We start from the raw sequence: 14,981 nt of genomic DNA on the forward strand, positions 1-14,981 counted from the left end.
TTTTGGAGGTGATCTTGATCTATGGATGTAGAATTCAATCTTGGATTCGAACCACATATATCCTACTTGTATTTTTTTTTTTTTTTTCTGTTTTGATTTTTGGTATTGTTTTCTTTGTCTTGGATTAGTGTTCGACTCAATTCATTGAGGAACTAAGATAAAAACTCAACACTGTGGAATCTCTTTATTAAATAAGAATTAATTTGCATATAATGAGATTAATAACACATGAACATTCCACAGTAAGAAATGAGACTGGTTTTTCCTAGTTCCTACTTATAAAAATATTATCAATTGTCACAAACAGAGCTAAAGTTCATAATTATAACACCGAATACAAGAGAAACTTCACATCTATCACCCAATTGTCTCAGCAAAGCATAGGAAAAGTAGGATAACCTTACAAATACAACCATAGGAAATACATAAAGCAGAAAACCAACTCATTCTTAACTGACTTATCAAAAGGTTGATGCCTCCATCTTTTGGAAAAAGAGGCCAGAAGGTCCTCCCTCTGGAAGCAAAGCCAACATAACAGGGCCTTTGGCACCCACTTCAACAGTAAAGAAACCAGTGTTGGAAGTCATATCGGTTTTGATGAAACCAGGACAGACACAATTTATGAGGAGACTTGGGTATGATTTGGCAACAATCCTTGTGTAAGCATTCATGGCTGCTTTGGAGATTGTATATGCAGATGTCTGAGTAGGCCAGCCTTTGTCATGTAACATGTCCTCCTTAACATCATTGAGGAATTCATTCACTATCTCATCTAATCTCTCTACTGAGAGTACATCAACATCATTTAGCTCCATTCTGACCCTTTCATTGGAGACAAACTGATAAAATAAGGAAGAGCTCAACATTAATCTAATGATTAATGGAAATGGTAGACAGGACTAGTGCATTATAAACTTTGAATTTGGTTTTAGAATTTCCCCTTGAAGGTGCAATTACATTTACATACCTGAAGGCTTCCAAGACTTGAAGACACATTCACAATTCTTCCTGAATTTGATAGCAGAAGGCATGGAAAAAGGGCCTCAATCACTCCTTTGGTGCCATAGTAGTTTGTTTTTACACATTCTTCAGCCAACCCATAAGTTTGCTTTGAGGCTTTATTCAGCAATTCAGCTTCATTAATATTATTCTGCAAGAGTGAAACAATATTCAGTCATTGATACTATCTGACTCTGTCCTCTTTAAACTTAGAAATGAAACTACAAAACTATTCATTTCAATATATGGTTGATAGACATTGAGAAAGAGCTTAGACTTCCTAGTAATGAGTTTTCAAGAGCATGTACTTACATACCTTACCATCCTCAGGCTTTGATGTCTTAATTGCTGTCACAATTGCTTCCCAGTCGACAATGGCTCCACTAACCCCTGCGTTATTAACCTGCATAAAATTTTGATTTCATATTGCTGATCAACTTAGAATCCATCTGATTCTCCTAATATTGCTATCGTATTTATACTCACTTGGCTTGCAATCACTCCAAATAAATTGCAGCTTATCTGATTTCCATTTGTTTTATTCTTAAATTTGCTTTTACTGTTCTTATCACAGTAAGATGAAGTAATGCAACAAGAAATGTTTCTCTACATGATTAAAATGTTTTTGCTTGTCTTCCTGATTGAGGTATAAAATTTTCAGAGACCTCTAAGTAAGGTATCATACTAATCTCAAGCTCCCAAATCCCCAAGGTGTATTTTTTTTCTTCCCTAGCAGAAGGAATGGGTAAAAAATGTCCTTCCAAAAAGGGTTGATTCCTTACTAAAATATCGAGCTTCCCATAACGGGTCACAATGAATTTTGCCAAGGAAGTGATACTATTGGCATCCATCACATCAAGCTGATGAAAAACTACATTAGACAGGCTAGATTCGTGAAGCTTTGCCACAGCTTCAAGACCCCTCTTCTCATCTCTAGCTGTTAATACCACCATGACTCCATTAGAAGCTAACTGTCTGCATATCTCTAGTCCAATTCCTTTACTTGCTCCAGTTACAACTGCACATCTGAAAACCAAAAATAAATAGTAATTAAGAATATGCTACTGCTTTTTATTCTCAACAGCTATGAGTTGCAGTCTACAACTAGTAGCTTATAAAAAGGCCATACCTCATTGTTGTTGAATCTGAGGTGGTTGATGCCATTTTCTTTTGGATCAGAAGAGGAATGCTACGTTCAACTGAACACTTATCCAGGTACCCTTTAATGCAAACCTTCTTGTAAATGGTGATCTCCAGCACAAAGTGATTCTCACCCCTCTACAAAATCAACCAATACAAATTATACAATCTTCATTCCACCTTTGAATAGGCCTCTGTCGGGCACTTTTATTGTATTTCTAATTAATTTCATTTGATGATGATTGCTATATAAGCTTAATATAAGATATAGTAAAGTTAGACGTTGACAAGATCAATACCAACTTAGACATAATTTTATATGGACATCTTTGGACATGGTCATCTATATATAGGTATGTACAAAAGCATAGTTTTTATAGGAATTTCACCATGCAATTTGGATATTCTTTATAGTTTCTTCAAAACTTTTTGTCTTATTGAAGATTTTGAGCAGAATAATCCAAGCCCCAAGCCAAATGTTTAAAATTATCAAATCCAAAAAGAATCTTCTGCAAGTTTCCGCAGCAGATTCTTGTTTGAAATACGGGATCTGGGCATGACTATATAATGTGACCCCAAACATCTGACCTGACCAGTAAGAATATAATACCTAAAGGCAAAAACTGAATAATTTCCCAACCATGATAGTCAATGCTGCATGGTTCCGCGCCGAGTCCCATACCCGATAACATCCTCGGCCAGGAATCGGTTAAACTCAGTTGATTCGGTCGAGATACCGAGTTGACTCGGGCGAATCATCCGAGTTACCGAAATTTTTTTTGAGTTAAACTCTAAACAAACAAATTTCCTTTCAAATCACAGCAAAGCAGCAAAGAGAGAGAGAGACCAAAACAACAAACTGACAAATTTTTTACTAGAATCACGACCCATGATTGAAGACCCGTGATGAAAAAGATGACCCCGATGAAGTCTTTGAAAAGTTTTTTAGTCCAAGCCGTGATTGTCTTTGAGGTGTCTGAGAAGAGGAGGTTGAGGGCATTTCTTTGCTAACCTCACCACGGAGTGGACAGCAACACCTTCGCGGATCCCTCCTCCTCCATTGGCGACGATCTTGGGTGCTGATATCTCATCTCTCTACTTCGTCTCCATAGTGTCACCGGCGTGAGCGTGGGCGTGGGTTGCAGAGGAAGCTCTCTGCTTTTGCTAGGTTCCCCACTCTCTCTCTCTCTATCCGTAGGTGGCTTGATGGTGTTTGAGCGTTGGGGATTTGATTGCAGGGCCGATAATGTCATCGTTATAAAGGCCAATATCAATCGATATATTCATTGTTTTAAATGTCGGGGAAAGTTGAGTTCGCAGCCAACTATTTGAAAGTGACAGGACAATCTGTAATACGAGACTTGACTGTCCAAAGAAAATGTTATAGCTTTGACCCAAAATACTACGTTTTAAAAAAAAATTCCAAAAAATAAAGTTGTTTTCAAAATAATATCCGATCTAATGCGTTTGTGCCACATAAGCTACCATGTTATAAAACTGTAGTTGATGACTACAGTTTTATTTTTCTAAAGTGGTTAAAAACCGTAAAGTTAAAACCGTAGTTGGTAACTACGACTTTGACTTTTTTTTTTAAATGGTCAAAACCGTAGTCACCAACTGCGGTTTTAACTTTATATATATTTATATATAACTTTAATTTTTTTAATAAAAATATTATATTATTTTGATTTTAAATATACTTATTTCATTATTTTAAAAATAATAATATATGAAATTAAATAATTGATAATTTTAATTTGATATAAATATATTTTTAAATTTTATTAAATAATATACTCTATATTTAATATAAATATATTTATTTAATTATATTTAAATATAAATAAAATATAATAAATTATGAAAGCCTATTAAAAAACAAATAATATAAATTATTATATTAATTAATAATTTTTTATATACTATATGTAAGTGGTATATAATGTCACATGTATATAAGTTCAATTAAGTTTATAATTTATCATATTTTAATTTAAGTTCATAATATTATATCGATATGATAATAATTTATTTATATATTTAAATAAATATGCTAAATTTTAAACTTAAATTAAACTTTTATATATATATATTTGTGTGTGATATTATATACTACTTACATATAATATATATAAAAAAATTATTAATTAATATAATAATTTATATTATTTTTTTCTCCAAATAGGCATTTATAATTTATTTATTTTAAATAAACATAATTTATTATATTTTATTTATATTTAATTTTAATTAAATAATTATATTTATATTAAATATAGTGTCAATTGTTTTAATAAAATTTATTTATATATTTAAATAAAAATGTGATAAATTTTAAACTTAAATTAAACTTTTATATATATATATATATATATGTGTGTGTGTGTGTGTGTGGGGGGTATTATATACCACTTATATATAATATATAAAAAATTATTAATTAATATAATAATTTATATTACTTTTTTATTTTTCTAAATAGGTATTTATAATTTATTTATTTTAAATAAATATAATTTATTATATTTTATTTTAATTAATTAATTATATTTATATTAAATATAGTGCTTATTGTTTTAATAAAATTTAAAAATATATTTTTATATCAAATTAAAAATATCAATTATTTAATTTCGTATATTATTATTTTTAAAATAATGAAATAAGTATATTTAAAATCAAAATAATATAATATTTTTATTAAAAAAATTAAAGTTATATATAAATATATATAAAGTTAAAACCGCAGTTGGTGACTACGGCTTTGACCATTTTAAAAAAAAAAATCAAAGTCGTAGTCACCAACTACGGCTTTAAACTTAAAGTTAAAACCGTGGTTGGTAACTACGGTTTCTAACCACTTTAGAAAAATAAAACCGTAGTCACCAACTAAGGTTTTATGACATGGCAGCTTATGTGGCACAGACGCATTAGATCGGGCATTATTTTGAAAACAACTTTATTTTTTGGAATTTTTTTTTAAAACGCACTATTTTGGGTCAAAGCTCAAAATATTATCTTTATGGTAGACTCTTTGCTGACTCCATTTTACGTTCCTAGATTGCCCTCCTTGCCTTTTCCATATATCAGCAGCAAGCCCTCCATGTCACATGAGAAACTTAAAATTTAAAAAATAGAAAAATCTGAATTTGAAATCTATGAAAAATACCCGATTGTTATTTCCTTAATTTGAAACCTTTTTTTTCTTTGAATAAAAATTATTTACCTTCAAATTTCAATTTGGGGTTAGGGTAAAATACAACTCAATGACAGGAAAATATATCTTGCTAATGAAGCCAATATTTTAGATTCTAGCTTTTCGTTCGGGTACGCGTTGTTGCAGTAATTTCACAATCACATATGCGCCTCTTGAAGTCATCTTTTAACCGAACATTCTTAAGATGGAATGATCCGTTTTGTTGCACTTTTACGTGACAAGAGAGAAACACACAGGTTGGAGTTTTGAATTAATGGTTTTTTTTTTTTCTCTCAAATGAGACCATTTTTGGAAAATTTTATATAGGTCTTGAGATTGTGTGGATGATGAAACCAAGAGAGAGAAATGTTCCCAAATCAATTAGAAGAAAGGTTTCAAATTCAGATTTTTTTGTTTTTTAAATTTTAACTCTCTTGTGACATGAAGGGCTTGCTGATGATATAGAGATAGGGTTGTAGCTAACATGGAGGCAAGGAGGGGCAAGGAGGGGCAATCTAGGAACATAAAATGGTGTTAGCAAAGAGTGCATGAGAAAGATAATATTTTCTCCTTTGAGAGTCAAATCTCATATTCCAGCTTCCAGCTGATTGGAGTTTGTCGTATTACTTTCAAATAGCTGGCTGCAAACACAACTTTCCCGACATGGGGACACCAAATATTCTATTGAGTTATTGTAGATTCTTGTGACTACATTGACTTCTGGCAGGACGTCTTCTGTTGAGATTGCAAAACTTTGTTGGCATCATGAGCTTTAGGTAATGATTCACCTGCTCTGTCCTCTACTTCCTTAAGCCAGCAGAGAGAAACAAGTAGTAAGTGATAGAAATGTGGAGAACTGAACAATTTCTTACAAGAGCGGATAACCATTAAAGAAATTAGATGAAATACCTGAATGCCAGTTCAAATTGAGCTTCCAATCCCATGTCCTATCCCGTGGAATTTCTTTATTAAATAAGAATTAATTTGCATATATTGAAATGAATAAAAAATGAACATTACAAAGTAAGAAATGAGACCGGTTTCCTAGTTCCTACTTTTAAAAGGATTATCAATTGTCACAGACACAGCTAAAGTTCATGATTATAACACTGAATACAAGAGAAACTTCACATTCATCACCCCATTGTCTCAGCAAAGCAATAGGAAAAGTTGGATAACCTTACAAATACAACCATAGGAAATACATAAAGCAGGAAACCAACTCATTCCTGTAACTGACTTATGATCAAAAGGTTGATGCCTCCATCTTTTCGAAAAAGAGGCCAGAAGGTCCTCCCTCTGGAAGCAAAGCCAACATAACAGGGCCTTTGGCACCCACTGCAACAGTGAAGAGACCGGTGTTGGAAGTCGTATCGGTTTTGACGAAACCAGGACAAACACAATTTATGAGGAGACTTGGGTATGATTTGGCAACAATCCTTGTGTAAGCATTCATGGCTGCTTTGGAGATTGTATATGCAGATGTCTGAGTTGGCCAGCCTTTGTCATGTAACATGTCATCCTTAACATCCTTGAGGAATTCATTTACTATCTCATCTACTGTCTCTATTGAGAGTACATCAACATCATTTAGCTCCATTCTAACCCTTTCATTGGAGACAAACTGATAAAATAAGGAAGAACTCAACATTAATCTTATGATTAATGGAAATGCTAGACATGACTCATGCATTATAAAATTCGACTTTGGTCTTATCATTTCCCCGTGAAGGTGCAATTACATTTACATACCTGAAGTTTTCCAAGACCTGCAGACACGTTCACAATTCTTCCTGAATTTGATAGCAGAAGGCATCGAAGAAGGGCCTCAGTCACCCCTTTGGTGCCATAGCAGTTTGTTTTTACACATTCTTCAGCCAACCCATAAGTTAGCTTTGAGGCTTTATTCAGCAATTCAGCTACATTAGTATTATTCTGCATCAGTGAAGCAATATTCAATCATTGATGATATCTGACTCTTTAAATTTATCCATTGCAATATATCTTTGATAGACATTGAGATGAGCTTAGTGTTCCTGGTGATGAGTTTTCAAGAGCATGTAATTACATACCTTACCGTCCTCAAGTTTTAAGGTCTTAATTGCTTCCCAGTCGACAATGGCTCCACTAACCCCTGCATTATTCACCTGCATAAAATTTTGATTTCATATTGCTGATCAATTTGGAATCCCTCTGGTTCTCTTTATATTGCTGTTATATTTATTCTCACCTGGCTTGCACTCACTCCAAATGAATGGCAGCTTACCTGATTTCGATTTTCTTGTATTCTTAAATTTGCTTTTATTGTTCTTATCATGGTAAGATGAAGTAAGGCAACAAGAAATGTTTCCCTACATGATTAAAATGTTTTTTCTTTTCTTCCTTATTGAGGTATAAAATTTTCAAAGCCCTGTAAGTGAGGTATCATACTAATCTCAAACTCCCAAATCCCCAAGATTTTTTTCCCTTTTTTCCCCTAGCAGAAGAAAAATGAGTAAAAAAATGCTCCTCACAAAATGCTCGATTCCTTACTAAAATATCAAGCTTCCTATAATGGGCTACAATGAATTTTTCCAAGGAAGTGATACTATTGGCATCCATCACATCAAGCTGATGAAAACTACATTAGACAGGCTAGATTCGTGAAGCTTTGCCACAGCTTCAAGACCCCTCTTCTCATCTCTAGCTGTTAATACCACCATGACTCCATTAGAAGCTAACTGTCTGCATATCTCTAGTCCAATTCCTTTACAACTACATATCTGAAAACCAAAAATAAATGGTTATAAGAATATGCAAATGCTTTTTATTCTCAACAGCTATGACTTGTAGTTTACAACATGTCGCTCAAAAAAAGTATATACCTCATTGTTGCTGAATCTGAGATGGTTGATGCCATTTTCTTTTGAATCAGATGAGGAATGTTAGGCTCAACTGAACATTTCTCCAGGTTCTTTTTAATGCACACCTTGTAAATGGTGATCTCCAGCACATGGTGATTCTCACCCTTCTCCAAAGTCAACCAATACAATATTCATTCTCACCCTTCTGGCCATCAATTTTATCGTATTTCTAACTAATTTCACTTGATGATGATTGCTACATAAGCTTAATATAAGATATACTAACGTTATATCTTGACATGATCAATACCAACTCTGACATAAATTTTATATGGACTTCTTTGGACATGGTCTGGGCATGTCCAAAGATCATGTATAATGTATAATGTATGTACAGCAGATTCTTGTTTGAAATATGGGTTCTGGGCATGACAATATAATGTAACCCCAAACATCTGACTGACCTGACTTGTAAGGTATTAAGTAAAAACTGAATAATTTCCCAACCATGCTAGTCAATGCTGTGAAATCCACATCTCCCATAAGTAGGCATATCATCTGTTTAAAATTTACTCATCAAACAAGTTACTCCATGGTCATTAATACTTTAGTATTCCTCATTCGTCAGCTAGAAGAACACACATATGATACATCAATTATGCAGTTACAGTGAGACAAACCCGGAGCAAAGGAAACAAAGAACTAAACAATGAAAAATAAAAAAGCACCACAATCCACAAACATAAGTTACAATAATGCCAGAGTATGTAGAAGCAACTTAGGACTCGACTGGGTCCGCTCTACTCCTCACTATATGAAAGGATATAACCTGGTACAAAGTAGAATCTGTTCACTCAAATCTCCTCATTTTGGTATTAAGTGGAGCCTCCTTATAGGATTGGACCTTCTCAGCTGCTCTGCGCAATGGTCTTCCAATTGATGATCTCTGTGATCCTCGAGCTTCATGTTTTTCAACACAATTTTCATCTCCCTCTTCTTTTTTGATCGGTGAATTAGATGGAGCCAGTCCACCTTCATGCCAACCAACTGGAAGTTTAGCATCTTCTATCTCAAACAAGTCCCCGTTAGGTTCCCTCTGCTGTGATTTGAACCTACAAGATTGCCTCCTTGAACAATGCCTGAGCAAAGGGAAAGGAAGATATGTTTTTCACCTTTTAGCATTAGTTGAATAGGTTCAAGAAGTTGACAAGAGTATGAGGTGTCAGAATATGTTTGAAGACTAAAAATGCAGATATCACATTTTGGCTTTTAAGGATAGGCTGACATTCAGTTATTATGGTAAGAGATAGCAAATAAAAAAAAATGCTTCTTTAGGAATGAAAATATTGAATTATGGCATGTCAAAAGGATGTACACATTTCTCAGTCCATGTCGATTTATAAACACATGCATTTTGCTATAATAGTACATGGGTAAACCAACCTTTTAGTTTCAACTGTCTCTTTTTCTTCAACCTGTTGGTATGCAGTAGAAGATCCCATTGCTGCAGATATGCCGAAAATGCCATATGTTAGTTAAAGAAGACAATATAATGGGGACACCAAATATTCTATTGAGGTATTGTAGATTCTTGTGAATACATTGACTTCTGGCCGGACGTCTTCTGTTGGCCTTGCAAAGTCTGTTGGCATCATGAGCTTTAGGTAATGATTCACCTGCTTTGTCCTCTACTTCCTTAAGCCAGCAGAGAGAAACAAGTTGTAAGTGATAGAAACGCAGAGAACTGAACAATTTCTAACAAGAGCAGATAACCTTTGAAGAAATTTGATGAAACACACCTGAATGCCAGTTTTTTGACAATTCATCTTTGCTTTTCCCTGCAAAATTTAGGAGGTTTATTGGTAAACCAAACAAAAATTATGTTGGAGTTCAACATTACTAGAACATCTATCTAGCTAATCTGGATCTAATTTGATAGTTATTGATAATTTTCTAATTGAATTAGGGTTTTTTTTTTTACCTACCTTAGGTTAGTTCTTTTTGGCATTTTCATAGGTCAAATTTGCTATTTCAGAGAAGAATTTGTTGCAGGCAGGGTAAGTGTAACCAAATTGTTGGTAAGTCCTTCATGTTGCTTGTAGTTGCTAAGTAGAAGGGCCAATCTACCAAAGCCATGCTAATGTCCATGGGAAGGTAGCTTAGTAATAATAATATTATTTTAAGAGGAATCGAGTAGAATAAAGCTTTCATAAAAATAGCAATCCTTAGTAACCAGCAGGCATAGTTAGTGTTGTTTGACAGTAGCTTTGATTTTTCCTATTCAGGAGTTTTTTAATTTATTATTGGCCTCAATGTCAGGGTTTTGTTGGCCTTTCTTTCTTTTAGCTTATCTTAGGGTTTACAAGATACTGGAAGTGTCATAAAAAGGAAGGAATATCACTGTCTTCAACAACTCAAACCATGGTATTGAACCATAGTATCAATTAGGATCACCTTGAATCAATAATTACGATAGACGAAAAAATTAGGAAAGTTTTATTAAACAAAGAAATAATGTTGTCCTGTTTCATTCTTGGTGCCAACTTATAGGATTCTTACAATCCTTAAAACAATAAAAAAAAACCTAATAAACGTTACTGCACTCAATTTTGATTAGTAAAATCCTAAAACCTACTGAAGATCTTAAAATAATATAAGGAAATCCTAAAAAAAAAAAAAGGAAAAATTAGAAAAGTAGGGATAAAACAAACCTTTTACAAATTATAATTAATCTAGTTATCTTCTTCAATGTCAATGCGTGCCTGGAATTAGCTCAATAGTCAATCTGGCAATTTCTATCTACAGTGAGATTAGTGTGCTGGTGCTTGTATATAACTCATATAGTTGGTAAGTCATCAGTGGTTGCTTTTAAGTTCTGAACGTGTAAGGAGGAGTAGTACCATGAGAACAAGGATTGGTAGTGTAACTAGTGTTGACAATTGTAATGAATGCATGCACTTCACGTTAATTAGTCCCCTTTCCACATTTCAAACTCCATGGTTTGGGCATATCATATGAATTTGAAAGTAGAAGAGAGGGTCGGAAAGAACCTCTAGTTCCAAATTATTTGCTTTCAGCAAAGCCTCCTTGCAGATAAGTTCATGCTGCACTGCTTTCATCTGAAATAAGCAAATATCAAATCATTTTCAGAGCACAGATACAACACAGATGAGAAATTGACCAAAAAAATACTAGAATGAATAAGGAGTTCAAAATCTTAATTTACCTTTTCTCTACCTAAATTAAGTTCCTGCAAATTAGGAGCAAACAGTCAATGAGAATTCCACAAGTGATAGATTATGCCATTACAGTTGAGAAGAGGGGAACAGACAAACCGCTAACATCTGGCTGTTTGATTGAGCAAGGTTCCAATTCTGCAGTTGCAGTTTCTGATAATTGGTTCGCAGTTTCTGCAGCTCAACTCCACTTAATTCTATGATTTTCCTGTCCATCCAAAATTAAGGAAAATTCCAATCCTTCCTTGGGTTTCTGGGAAACCGGCAAAAAGGAAAATAGAAAAGAATTTTGAGTTTTCTGTTTTATATTGTTACAATTTCCTGAAAAATGAAAAGCTTTCCCTCAGACTAAGACAAATAGTAGCATTATGCTCAGATTTGGTTTTGTTTTGTGAGCTTTCTTAAGCAACCAAACAACAATCATAGGATACTGTCTTTCTGCGAGAAGTTTCATCAGTGCCGCGTTTTCCTGGTCGAATGTGTGACACCAAATAACCTCAGTAAGCCAACTTGGCTCACAATTGAGAGAACAAGATTGCAGAAAATGACGAAGACCCAGAGAAAATCATACCTTCAGAAGTTGATCGATGTAGTCTTCAGCGGACAAGTTATTTAGTGGTGACCGCTTTTCTTCTTGGCCAGAGACTTTCAGTTGAGACTGGGAATTGGTAATGTCAGACAGCCTCTTCCTCATTATACTTCCAAAAGTCGAAGACCTCTTTGCCATTTTTTCCCCTTTCATTGTATGAGATTGTTACTATAAACCCTAAGGCAAACCCCAAGAATTGTAATGGGCAATCAAGAAATATGGCAAACAATCCGAAGCAAATAAATATCGTTCAGAAAAACTAAACCCAGAAGAGGAATTCAAGTAGACCGAAGCGAAAATCACAGGGATTGGCAGACGAAGCAGGGTTCTAGGGTTTTTATAAAAGCACCAGAAGTGCTGCTGCGGCACCAATCAACGCCAAAATCTGTATGATTCTGAGGATTTTTTGAGGGAAGCAAGAAAGACGGAAATCAAAGGAACGAAAAGGGAAAGGAACGAGGGCAAAGAGAAAGCAAAAAGGCAAAGTAGTTTATCAAAGGGAGCTTGGGTATTGAAACGGCTTCCCGAACCAAATCTTCTTTTGTTTCCGAACCTAATTTTAAAATCTCAAACCATCCCGAACCTCATTTTGAAGCTTTTCAGTTTTCAACACCCATTTGAATGAAAATTGAAGCTAGGATTGGGCTAGCCCATTTCGGCCCAAATCTGATATAATTATGTACAATGGTGACCTAACAATTTCAATGCTCATGTATGATGCTATATTAATTTATGGACTAATTTTTTTCCAATGACACAAATTTGCAATTATTATCATTACATAATTACAAGTTTTTATCTTTAATAGCATTGTAGGTCGCCCTAGGAAATTACTTAATTATCCTATCTTATTTGCTATTTTCATTTTTTAATTATTTTTTATCAGTTTTTTCTAATTATCAAATATAATATCGTTTTTCTTATCCAACAATCATGCCTTTTTCCTCAAAAAAACCTCGCTTTATCTAATAACTACATCACACTTTTATAGTTTTACATATTACTCTAATAATTTTATTCAAAATATAAAAATTAGTTATATGCTTCAAAAAATTATGTGCACAGATCCTGCCTAAATAAGTTTTGTCTAGCAACAGTTTCAACATTTGATTTAAAGCATCGAAATTGAATCCTAAAATCCATCGTTGGTCTTTAGATTTGAACTTAATGGGTGTTTGATAAACCAACTTAATAACTTAAAATGATTTAATAATTTAATTTAAGTCATTAAGTAAATAATTAAGTATGTTTGGTAAAATAATTTAATGATGTGACTTAAAATCAAAAACAATTTTAAGTCTTATTTTTTAATCCACATCTTTGGTTTACCTTTTTCACTTTCATTTGTTCTAATTACCTTTACGATCTTTTTTACTACTCTACGGTCATCCATTATTACTTAACCTTTTTTATCCCATTATCAAATAATCTAAATTTTTAAAATAAAAATTATGTAATAAGTTTTAAATCAACAATTAAAATATAAATTAATTTAAAACCAAATTAAATCTTTAAATAATAAGTATTAAGTTTTATCGAATACTCCAAAATCTTCATGAGAAGTTTGTCGGGTAAGCAATACTGGGGGCGATTTTCTTGTTCAGATGGATTTAAGATATTCTTCTAACGTTACATATTTATAGCCGCTCAGAACTAGTTAGTGGGGACTTTGGAGAATGACCGGAAGAGATTAGACCCCTTAGTAGTACTTCCTTGATGGTCATTACTACTGTTTGTGTTGTTTTGTGCATCCTTTGAATTAAGAGAGCTTGAGGCTGAACCATTCATTGTATATACACTCGTATTGATTCCCCAGTGGCCTTCCATGATTGGAATAAGGCTTCCAGCGCTTTTTGTTGTTGTATTCAATGCATGTTGCAGGCCGTAAAAGTTGCTCCCAAATCCTCAAAGTTTGAGATGGAGTTAGGGGCAGTGGTGGAAACGCATGAGAGCTAATCCTTGTAGGCTGGAGATGAAGACTTTGCGAAACAAGTCATTCCCCTGTGTTGAGATTATCATTTGTCAGACATATATTAGATGTTCTAATGGGTGCCCTATCCCAGTTGACATGTTCAACTAGGGGATTCCAAATCCCATGGGTGCCTCCTCCCCAAGGATGGCCTTGATGAATGGTGTGGAGGTGATACCACGTATCGCCCTTGTGAGGTGGCCTCGATGAAACGTGAGTTTTGTCAATCGTGGTTTATTTGGCGCTCACGCTTACCCTTGTGAAATGGGGCTACATTGTGCGTGCTTGGGGTGAGTGGACTCCTATTTGGGCAAACAACTTCATTGATGCCTCGTTTCCCTACTCCACTTCATGGTGATGGTGGACACCAACCAAGTTCATGCAATTCTCCTCTTGGTCAATTGTTTTCATGAGTGAGTTGTTCATTACATCTGTTCAACTCTACGAGTTGGTTTGTTGCCTTAAATGATTTCTGATACATCCATTTTTTAAGCTTTGGTCGTGATGTAATAATCATAAAATGACCCTTAAGATTTTCAACTCTAATATGATCAATATGAAAGTTATGATCATTATATAATTAATACGTGAATCTCTTTTTTGCATGATCATACAGGCCAGATGCTGAGTAAGTGATCGCATTTTGCGAGCGGGGGTCATCCTAGTAGTCTAATAACATTTATCGTGTTGCAATGAGATGAGTTTCATGGCATTCTTATTTAACCATACCATGTGATGAAATATTTTCATGTCCCTACATGAACGGAAATTAAATAAAAGAGTAATTTGATTTAATTAATAGAACCTTGCATAACAATAAGAATTTATCAAATTTAAATATTTACAATAAACTTAAATAATGTTGCTAAGAATGACATAGTGGTAGAAAGACCAAAACACCATTTACAATTAATAGTTAATAATGGTAAATTGTTTCATATACATTATTGTGCACATTTTAAAATTTTGACAATAAGTTAAAAGTTTTAGATAATTTCTTAGGAAAAAA

At 33.7% G+C, this 14,981-nt stretch overlaps 3 protein-coding genes across 8 annotated transcripts; all 3 read right to left on the reverse strand.

Annotated features, from left to right (window-relative positions):
• Positions 1-235: 235 nt before the first annotated feature.
• LOC117916413 (salutaridine reductase-like) lies at positions 236-3,380 on the reverse strand. Of its 4 annotated transcripts, none has more exons than XM_034832390.1 (6): positions 3,004-3,380; positions 2,129-2,277; positions 1,782-2,025; positions 1,316-1,402; positions 968-1,150; positions 236-839 (listed from the first exon to the last, which is right to left on the reverse strand). In XM_034832390.1, exons 1-6 carry the CDS (start codon positions 3,028-3,030, stop codon positions 462-464), a joined length of 1,068 nt encoding a protein of 355 aa, XP_034688281.1. In that variant the 5' UTR covers positions 3,031-3,380; the 3' UTR covers positions 236-461. The 4 variants fall into 4 exon arrangements, with proteins under 4 accessions (XP_034688281.1, XP_034688284.1, XP_034688282.1 ...); XM_034832393.1 differs by having other exon boundaries at positions 3,152-3,379; XM_034832391.1 differs by lacking the exon at positions 3,004-3,380 and adding an exon at positions 2,780-2,932.
• A 2,924-nt stretch (positions 3,381-6,304) lies between these two features.
• Positions 6,305-8,614, reverse strand: LOC117916415 (salutaridine reductase-like). 2 transcript variants are annotated; one of them, XM_034832398.1, is made up of 5 exons: positions 8,200-8,614; positions 7,868-8,097; positions 7,408-7,482; positions 7,088-7,270; positions 6,305-6,959 (listed from the first exon to the last, which is right to left on the reverse strand). In XM_034832398.1, exons 2-5 carry the CDS (start codon positions 7,934-7,936, stop codon positions 6,582-6,584), a joined length of 705 nt encoding a protein of 234 aa, XP_034688289.1. In that variant the 5' UTR covers positions 7,937-8,097; positions 8,200-8,614; the 3' UTR covers positions 6,305-6,581. The 2 variants fall into 2 exon arrangements, with proteins under 2 accessions (XP_034688289.1, XP_034688288.1); XM_034832397.1 differs by having other exon boundaries at positions 7,566-8,097.
• A 132-nt stretch (positions 8,615-8,746) lies between these two features.
• On the reverse strand, positions 8,747-12,548 carry LOC117916414 (shugoshin-1-like). Of its 2 annotated transcripts, XM_034832395.1 has the most exons (9): positions 11,986-12,546; positions 11,846-11,883; positions 11,514-11,622; positions 11,405-11,428; positions 11,229-11,297; positions 9,978-10,016; positions 9,780-9,873; positions 9,622-9,682; positions 8,747-9,317 (listed from the first exon to the last, which is right to left on the reverse strand). In XM_034832395.1, the coding sequence occupies exons 1-9, from the start codon at positions 12,154-12,156 to the stop codon at positions 9,029-9,031; spliced, it is 894 nt and encodes a 297-aa protein (XP_034688286.1). In that variant the 5' UTR covers positions 12,157-12,546; the 3' UTR covers positions 8,747-9,028. The 2 variants fall into 2 exon arrangements, with proteins under 2 accessions (XP_034688286.1, XP_034688287.1); XM_034832396.1 differs by lacking the exon at positions 9,978-10,016 and having other exon boundaries at positions 11,986-12,548.
• Positions 12,549-14,981: the final 2,433 nt, after the last annotated feature.

This window comes from Vitis riparia, chromosome 6, assembly GCF_004353265.1.
Source record: "Vitis riparia cultivar Riparia Gloire de Montpellier isolate 1030 chromosome 6, EGFV_Vit.rip_1.0, whole genome shotgun sequence".
In the NCBI taxonomy this organism is placed as follows: domain Eukaryota; kingdom Viridiplantae; phylum Streptophyta; class Magnoliopsida; order Vitales; family Vitaceae; genus Vitis; species Vitis riparia.

What these genes read in the sequence shown, in the direction of transcription:
- LOC117916413 (XM_034832390.1), bottom strand. Translation starts at nt 3,030, where the DNA reads ATGGGTCGTGATTCTAGTAAAAAATTT. An exon ending in ATGGGAAGCTCGATATTTTA is followed by an intron (nt 1,403 to 1,781) that starts GTAAGGAATCAA and finishes AATTTTATGCAG; the next exon opens with GTTAATAACGCAGGGGTTAG. An exon ending in CAAGTCTTGGAAGCCTTCAG is followed by an intron (nt 840 to 967) that starts GTATGTAAATGT and finishes TTATTTTATCAG; the next exon opens with TTTGTCTCCAATGAAAGGGT.
- LOC117916415 (XM_034832397.1), bottom strand. Translation starts at nt 7,652, where the DNA reads ATGATAAGAACAATAAAAGCAAATTTAAGAATACAAGAAAATCGAAAT. An exon ending in TAAAACTTGAGGACGGTAAG is followed by an intron (nt 7,271 to 7,407) that starts GTATGTAATTAC and finishes TCACTGATGCAG; the next exon opens with AATAATACTAATGTAGCTGA. An exon ending in CAGGTCTTGGAAAACTTCAG is followed by an intron (nt 6,960 to 7,087) that starts GTATGTAAATGT and finishes TTATTTTATCAG; the next exon opens with TTTGTCTCCAATGAAAGGGT.
- LOC117916414 (XM_034832395.1), bottom strand. Translation starts at nt 12,156, where the DNA reads ATGAAAGGGGAAAAAATGGCAAAGAGGTCTTCGACTTTTGGAAGTATA. An exon ending in CAAATAATTTGGAACTAGAG is followed by an intron (nt 10,017 to 11,228) that starts GTTCTTTCCGAC and finishes TAAATTTTGCAG; the next exon opens with GGAAAAGCAAAGATGAATTG. An exon ending in GAGACAGTTGAAACTAAAAG is followed by an intron (nt 9,318 to 9,621) that starts GTTGGTTTACCC and finishes CCCTTTGCTCAG; the next exon opens with GCATTGTTCAAGGAGGCAAT.